The sequence below is a fragment of the Malus sylvestris genome, chromosome 17 (assembly GCF_916048215.2).
Source record: "Malus sylvestris chromosome 17, drMalSylv7.2, whole genome shotgun sequence".
NCBI lineage: Eukaryota > Viridiplantae > Streptophyta > Magnoliopsida > Rosales > Rosaceae > Malus > Malus sylvestris.
Window position 1 is genome coordinate 2,221,985 of NC_062276.1, and position 8,499 is coordinate 2,230,483.

At 37.3% G+C, this 8,499-nt stretch overlaps 1 protein-coding gene and 1 long non-coding RNA gene across 3 annotated transcripts; one reads left to right on the forward strand and one right to left on the reverse strand.

Moving 5' to 3' along the window:
- Positions 1-1,118: 1,118 nt before the first annotated feature.
- Positions 1,119-3,371, reverse strand: LOC126610526 (probable trehalose-phosphate phosphatase 2). Of its 2 annotated transcripts, none has more exons than XM_050278608.1 (9): positions 3,245-3,371; positions 3,019-3,159; positions 2,762-2,833; positions 2,529-2,654; positions 2,397-2,453; positions 1,984-2,085; positions 1,795-1,872; positions 1,558-1,698; positions 1,119-1,380 (listed from the first exon to the last, which is right to left on the reverse strand). In XM_050278608.1, exons 1-9 carry the CDS (start codon positions 3,338-3,340, stop codon positions 1,240-1,242), a joined length of 954 nt encoding a protein of 317 aa, XP_050134565.1. In that variant the 5' UTR covers positions 3,341-3,371; the 3' UTR covers positions 1,119-1,239. The 2 variants fall into 2 exon arrangements, with proteins under 2 accessions (XP_050134565.1, XP_050134566.1); XM_050278609.1 differs by having other exon boundaries at positions 1,984-2,081; positions 2,393-2,453.
- A 2,344-nt stretch (positions 3,372-5,715) lies between these two features.
- LOC126610527 (uncharacterized) lies at positions 5,716-8,040 on the forward strand. Its single transcript, XR_007618565.1, has 3 exons — positions 5,716-5,805; positions 7,236-7,291; positions 7,944-8,040. It is a non-coding gene; the product is annotated as an uncharacterized LOC126610527 (long non-coding RNA).
- Positions 8,041-8,499: the final 459 nt, after the last annotated feature.

An 8,499-nucleotide genomic window follows, 5' to 3' on the forward strand; every position in this document is an offset into this window, starting at 1 on the left:
GCCTTGAAATTAACAAGGGTAATATGGAAAATGGTTCCACAATAAAACTAATTTGCAGTTGTGTAACATATGCGACAATGAGGAAGATTATCGATTTTCTATTTCAAGCCATTTGTTGTTGGAGACAAATTGGCACCCCATTCTTTGATTACCCGATTCTTTGATTATCGAGATTATAGATGAGAGTGATTGGAGTCGAGATTTCCATTGTTGCCGCAATCAACTTGATGGTGACAAATCTTTTCAATTTATGCGGTGACATTATTGCTGAAGTGCTTCAGGTTACTACAAATGTAGCTACAAGAGACAGGTGATTGTGGCTACAAGAGGCAGGTGATTGTGGAGCTCCAACGCTGCTGCTGGTGCCGTGGATAGTTTGGTTGGTTGTCATGGTGATGGTTTCACTACTTTGGTAACCGATATGGATAATGTTAGAACTTTACCCTAAAACATATATTATATACAACCAAACAAATAAAAATAAAATAACCCCAGAATTTAGGAAGTTGAATATTAGTTACATTAGAAAGTTGAATATTAGTTACATGGGTTAATAGTAACATTCGCGCAATTGGCAAGAATACAAGGCTGGCACACACTCTACTCTTCAGTGATCAATCCAATGATCTGGAGATAATTCACACAAATAAGTATAAAGATAATCTTCTAATTGGCTACCACAAGCACGCACTACTGGTACTAGCACAAATCCACAAGTTTAGATCTGTCGCAAATACGATAGATGCAACGAACTTAAACTAGGCACACGTAATATCACCACCAAGAAGCAAGACCACATCCAAGCGTGCACTACTGGTACTAGCACAAATTCACAAGTTTAGATATGTCACAAATACGATAGATGCAACGAACCTAAACTAGGCACACGTAATATCATCACCAAGAAGCAAGACCACATCCAATCATCACTCACTAGATGAGACGTTACACGCTAGACGCGGTAGAAACAAAACTAATGAAGGTTTTTATGTTAGTATAAGAATGAAAATTGTCATAGAACCAATATGAACAAGCGTAAAAATACAACACTAGCCCTTCTAGAAAGAAAAAAAAAAGGAAACCTCTATTTTTTTTTTTTTCTTCTGCTATTATTCTGATATTTTCAAAGAATGCTATTTACACCTTCTTTCAAATCATCCCAACTTTGAATCGCTAGCCAACCATTAATTAGTACCTAATCCAAATTAGTCCCCACTAAATCCCTGCAACTTTATACATTCAGGTGTCTTTTCTCCATGCAGCAAGGCATGACAAGAAACTCTTGACTTCCGATGGGTCACGCAACGAGTACAAAGCCTTGGTCTCCTTTGGAGTGGATGAAACAACAATAGGGAATCCTCTTCCAATTCTCCTAATAGCCTGTAAAAAAATCCACATCAAGTTAATCATGTTAATTAGCATATAGTTGTTGTCAATAATCACAGCTTAAATAATGTATTCAATCTGGAAGGCCTTGTCGGACAGGGAAGGCCGGTTGGCCAGTAAGGATAGCCGGACGACCGGCTGTTCCCACAAGGTCTCTATATATATATGCACCTCAAAAGCATCTTCATCAGTTTTGTCATCTCCAATATAGATTGGGAGGACATCAGTGGAGCTGCCGAACCCTGGTGTGTCAAGCAAATATTGCAAGGCTCGACCTTTGTTCCAGTCAATTTTTGGGCGTATTTCCATAACCTATTCAAAAAACTATCAAAATTTAAAAGGCTTTAATTGGGAAAGAAAACATCGTCAAATTAATCAAAGAAAATAAAAATTACAATATCGATATACCTTTTTTCCTCCTGATATGCGAAAGTTTTTGTAATTTTTCATCAGAGTTTCCACCATCCCTTTAAGTGTGTCTACTTCCTGCATTTTTTATTAACAATGCAAATACAATTAGCTATCCAACTCTGTGGAAGCTGTTTGATAATTAAATATATAATCATCTGTATCAAGAAATATACTGTGTTAATTAACCTCTTCTTTGACGGATCGGTAGTGAACAGAAATGCAGAATGTATTATCTTCAACCACCGCACCTTTTATACCTTTTGTTTCTTCTTTTAACAGCTTTACTATCTGCATGTATCGAATTAGAAATTAGCTTCTTTAGGATGTGATTCATGTGAACCAAATAATTAAGGGCTCGCTTAAAAATGTTTTTAAAATGACTAAAAACGCTTTTAAAAAAATATTTATGGGTTTTAAAAGCATTTCAAGTGCTTTTTGCAAGAAACACCAGTTATATGAGCTTCTTCTAGGAATGACTGACTTTAAGTGTTTTATAAATGGTTGGTTCAAAAAATATTTTCACCAAAAGTGATTTCATCAATTTTAAAAGCACTTCAAAACAAGCTTATTTCTTAATTTTACTATTTCTACGGACTTACCTTTGCAATGGTAGGCAGAAACTCGAATGCTGGACGAAAGTTAACATATTCAATTCCCTAAAATATTAACAGAAAATTAGATATAATAAAGAATTAAGTGGAAAAATTTGCTGAAATATTAATTTAACCTACTTTTGCATCAGTAGTTCTAGTTTGGTGCTTGTGATAGCTGTATTTTGAAGAGCCTGAAGGGGTCGATATATCCATCCCGTGGCTTCCAGCATAGTAGATATTGTCTAATTTCACGAAATCATAAACCTAAAATCATGCGGAATAATATTTATATACACATACAAGGTATATGTAAGAAAAAAAAAATTAAAGAAATGAATTTTTGACACGAAATATAGGTACGAAAAGTTTACTTTATCTCGACTTCTTCCAGAGATTATTGCAGTCGGGAAACAACGGGCAACTTCATCTACTGCTGAACGCATCTGCAGTTGTATCAATTTCCAAATAACATGTAACTTGTAATACAAGAAACTAAATAAACTTGAATATGAACAGTATTTAACTCCGCAAATGTACATACAACTAATTAGTAACTGTTATTCCAACTCCGAAATTCATTTTCGGTTCTTCGTTTTATAGGGGAAATTTTGATTATATGATAGATTACCTTGCCCGTCATAAAAGCTTTATCAGGTTCTTGCACGATACGGGAGAGGGTGCCGTCATAATCCAGAAACACAACGATATATTTTCCCTTCGCTGCGCTCATCATCTGTCCAAAAGCATCCAAAGCAGATGGATGCTCTGTCTGCAGCATTGAGCCCGTGTAATATTAAACACAGATCGTATATAGTTTAATTAAACTTAAGACAGAATTAGTAGTATGAAGTTACCAGCCATGAAGTATAAAAATCCACAGTTGGTTCTCCACCATGATCGTCGTATCTAATTGCTTGGGACAAGGATTCCATTTCCTCTACGTATCCCATTGCGGCCAACTAGTAGACACCTAGCTATACACAAAGACTACCAAAAACAATACAAAACTTAGTGATATGTAATTATATTTAACCCGTTGATGCTGTCATTTGTCAAACCTATATAGGCACTTAAATACCAACGTCACGCTTAATTAATTCGACATTTAGTATTCAATCTGTCTAATGATTTTTCCATAATTACCTTTAAGCCATATGTTCACTCGAAAATCCAAATAGATCTCAGAATCACAAATTCATAAAATTTGGTCGTACCCAGTGCACAAAATTCCCGCTTTACGCAGGGTCTAGGAGAGGTGAATGTCGGCTAGCCTTACCCCCATTTATGGAGAGGCTGCTCCCAAGTCTCGAACCCGAGACCTACCGCTCATGGGCGAAGGCACTTGCCATCGCACCAAGTGCGACCTCTTAACAAATTCATAAAATTTGGTATTGAAGCAAATTTTTATTTTTATTTTTTGCAATATTAAAGCATAAATTTGAAGAAAGTTGAGATTCCACCATAAAACCAATTGGTAATATAGGGAGTAGCTCAACTTCTTATAAGCCCTTGCATGGTTTGGTCCGTCACCTCACACGCCTTCTCCACGTGTGGCGAATTTTCGAGCCAAACAGGTAGACAAAACAAACGGGATCACGTGGAGCACATGTGGCTTCACACGTGGGCCAACCTGCTCTAATACCATGAAGAAAGTTTAGGTTCCACTATAAAACCAATTGTCAATTTGAGAAGTAGCTCAACTTCTTATAAGCCCTTGCATGCTTTGGTCCCTCACCTCAAAAAATTAACTATGCGACATGTTACGCATGCATACTAATTACTGAGCATATACCATGAAGCTGAAAAAGCTCCAACATTTACTTATGATTTGTTTTCAATGGAAAAGAAAAGAGGATTCTGCACGGATGTAGTTAACTAAGGATTCCAGCAGTCATAGATGTATATGATCTTTAATTTCTTTTCCTCTCAGATTCTCTTTCACCGACAAATTGTATCTGTTTCCCACAAAACACAAACCAGAAGAAAATTAACAGGATGAACACACAAATAGCATACAAAATATAGATTAAGCAGCTGATTATATATCAGGTTTTGAAACGATCAATCCAAACATACGAGTCTTGATATATACATGCATACTAGTCTCAACACAAACTCCTTTCCAACTTGTGGCCTATTTCAGATTGAACTAAAAAACGTACACGACGGCGCCAACATGCATACATGTATGGAGAACTAAAGCGAGACACATAAGGCAAACTTTGCAGAGAGATATCTAAGACATGGGCAAACAAACAAAGAGCATACGTTGAAACAAAGAGCATACCTTGAAACAAAGAGCATACCTTGATCGACTGCCAGAATATTGAAGAAACTGTTGAAAATAAAGTTTAATTATGTATGATCGATCCCCATACAATATTGAAGTTTATTTATTGTAGTGTTTTGTTTTTGCAAGTAATGCATATAAACTTCTTTTGCACGGGGATACTTGGCCTTAAATGACCAAAATATCCTTTGACACAAGGCATGAACAACTAAAAAAATACTACAATTCCTAAAAAGGATTCTTGTGGAACAAGGTATATCTTTTTTTGGACATTTTTGGGTGACTTTCTATATTGTGTCACGCATCAAATTTTGAAAAAAAGGAACTAAGTGGGATATTTTGTTGAAATTTCTTATGTGTCACATGTTTAGGGATATTCCATTACCATAAAAGAAAGATCATGTGGGATTCTTATTGATTTCTTCCCCATATGCCAAGAGATACAAGCCAAAATTCTGACCAGATCTCCCTTTTCTCCGATGTCAACTAGATTCTTGGTTTGATGCATGAGGGCCATGATGTGGAATTCAAACATTGAATCCAAGTGTAAGAGTGTACGTTCTTTCTCTTTTAAATAAATTGTATAACTTACAAAGTAGTAAGAATTTCCGCACCAGACTAGGGCTGGGCAAACGGGTCCTGGACCCGCGGGTAGGGGCGGGTAATACGGGTACGGGGCGGGTACGGGCCGGTTCTTAGTTTTGTAAAAATAGAACGGGGCGGGGCGGGGCGGGTAATTGAAGTTTTAGGGGCGGGCCGGTTCCAAAATTATAGGATCCGCGGGTACCCGGACCGGCCCGTTTGTGTTAGATTGGACGGACGAGATTTAATATCATCTCTCCATCCAATCTCAACCATCAGTTCAAGTTTTCAACTTTCAATTCAACCCTAGCCAACCTTCCCCGAGTCCCGACTCCTGAGTTCCAGAAGCATCCATCCTCAGACTCAGCAGCCTCAGACCAGTCTCTCGGATTCTCAGACTCCATCTCCCTGAGTCCCTCTCCCTATCCCTGATCCCTCTCCCTCGAATCCCTCTCCCTATCCCTTCCCTCGACTCCGACTCCCACTCACAGTGCTCACCTCACCACTCTCACAGTGCTCACCTCACCACGCTGTCAATTTTAGGTAAATCCGGTTTGTTCTTTTTTTTCTTCCCCGAAAAGAAATAAAACATGTTCAACACGCTGTCATTTTCAGTAGGACTCTGATGGATGCCTTTAATGTTAGTAGTAGAATAGTAAACAATCCAGATCCTAGTCAGGTGCTTAGATGAGTTCAGATATTTACTTTGTGTTTGGCAAACATTTAGTTACCTTGGTTTGAAATTTGAATTAAATGTCTCGATTAGGACAGTTGTTTGTTAAGGTTCAGGTTTGTATGCTGTCTTTGATACTGGGTTTCTTTTTCTCCCTAACTATTGATTGCAACATGCAACATAGAATCTATAACCTGCTATGTTGCCATTTTCTAACCTTGGATCCGTGTTGATAATTATGGTGAATGGCGTTTCTTAATGATTTTCTTTTATTTTGTGCTTAAATATTCTTGTTTGAATATTTTGTCTGATTTGTTTGACTGGTAGGGTAAGCATTTTTTATGTTTTGATCAGTATAAATCAGAACATTGTGTTTAAAGTTTGAACTAAAAGGTGTTACTGCTTCGACGTTACCAGTTATAGAGAAACTAGCTCAATTTTGCTTACCTGTTGTGAAAATTCAGCCGTATCCAAACCCCTGGGGTTAGCAGTGAGACCTGTGAGGATAAGTGGGAAAGAGGATTAGGATTAGGATTAGATTAGGTCAAAGGTCAAATATCAAACAAAAAGTTAGTCTGATGCAAAGTTTTACTGATTTGGTTATTGTGGAATGGCTGCTTGTCTTGGCTGATGAAACTTTCATGTGTTCCTACTCTGATGCAAAGTTTCGTAAGTTGCTTCAAACGAATGGCTTTCCTCTATAATAAAATCCTTTTTCATTCATTTGGATTGTTATAAAAAATATCAATTTTTTAGAAGTCTGTTTTGTAACTTAGTCATCTTCTAGGATAAAATGTGAATATGAAATGTTAAGAGTAACTGCTCTTGGATGCCTATTGTCATTCTTGTATGTACTAGCATTTGAAAATTTGAGTATTTTCGGTGGAAATTTCAAATGTTATTGGCAATTTAAAATTGCTTCAGTGAATGAGATTTGAAAATCCTTTGTAGGTTACACATTTGCTTGAAGGGATGGAGACACTTTGAAACTTTTTGTTTGATATTTATCAAGTCAGTGCAGGATGGAGTATGGAAAATGTTAAGAGAAACTTTTTGTTTGATATTTGTCAATTCAGTTTCTTCTCTTGTACAAACAAACCCCTTCAAATTCGTTTCATTGATTTAGATCCTTTTTATTATGTTTAAAATGTGCAAAGTTATGAATGATTCAAATTTTTAGTAATGAGTTGACGTAGTCCCATAAATATTGAGGTAGTGTTGTATAACAAGATTATAGCACATCCATTAAGCTTGAATTCTGGTATTAGATAGTGACGTTTCAGTGCATTTTGGATTTCAGTTGAACGATTTTCGCTTGGAGTGAGAAATCCAACGGCTTTTCCAGCAGGGACCTTGGTTAGTTCATAATTTCATTGTACTTTTTGTTGGTATTTGCTTGGATTGACTTGGGAATGACATGTTTTTACCTGAGTGCAGGGCATTTCTTAAGTGTTTATTTGCTGGAGTTTGCACATATGAGGACTCAAGTCCTTTTTGTTAGTAAAAACAGATTGCAATCTGCACAGATTGCAAACTGCACTGCACAGATTGCAATCTGCACAATCTGCACAAACTGCACTGCAATCTGCACATTCTGCACTGCAATCTGCACAATCTGCACAAACTGCACTGCACAATCTGCACTGCACAGATTGCAATCTGCACAATCTGCACAAACTGCACTGCACAAATTGCAATCTGCACAATCTGCATAATCTGCACAAACTGCACTGCACAGATTGCAATCTGCACAAACTGCACTGCACAGATTGCAAACTGCACTGCACAGATTTGCACAGATTGTAACTGCACAGTCACACACTGCATAAATTAATAACATGATGATACTTCTCAGCCTTTTTGGTCTTTTGTCGGTCAACAATTTGTGTGTTGTGTGTTCACTCTGTTTAATTGTGCTGCCTGCTTTTGTTTCCCATCCCAGAGAGTAATTATTTCGAAATATCTTTATTTGATTAATGAATATAGTTCCATTATTTGATTTTTACAGATTTTTACATAATGTCTCAATCTCAAAGTCAAAGTACCCCTAGTAGTACTAATGTAGCATCATCTACGGCTACATCACCATGTCCTCCACAACCAACACAAGCACCCATACAGTCAAAACCATCAATGCCTCCCCCAAACCCCTCATCCTCTAGAAAAAGAAAAGCACCACCTATTCCAAAGACAAAACAACCAACTATAATAGCTTCACTAGAGAGATCTTCTTCTGAGAGATCTTGGGTTTGGGATCATTTCACTAAGTGTACGGTCTCGGAAATGCAAGAAGTAGAAAAGGATGGAAAGAAAGAGAAGGGGGAGGTACAAGTTTTGAAGGCTACGTGTAACCATTGTAGCTCTTTTTTTGCATGTGATACTAGTGGGGGTGGAACTAGTACTTACATTAAACATCTCAATAAACATTGCAAGTCATATAAACCAACTGATGAGTTGCAAAAGGTTCTAGGCAGTTCTGGACCTTCTGGGGATGGCAATGTCAAAAACATGCTTGTTGCTAAAGGGTGGAGCCAAGAAGAAAGTGTGGAAGGTATTATTGAATT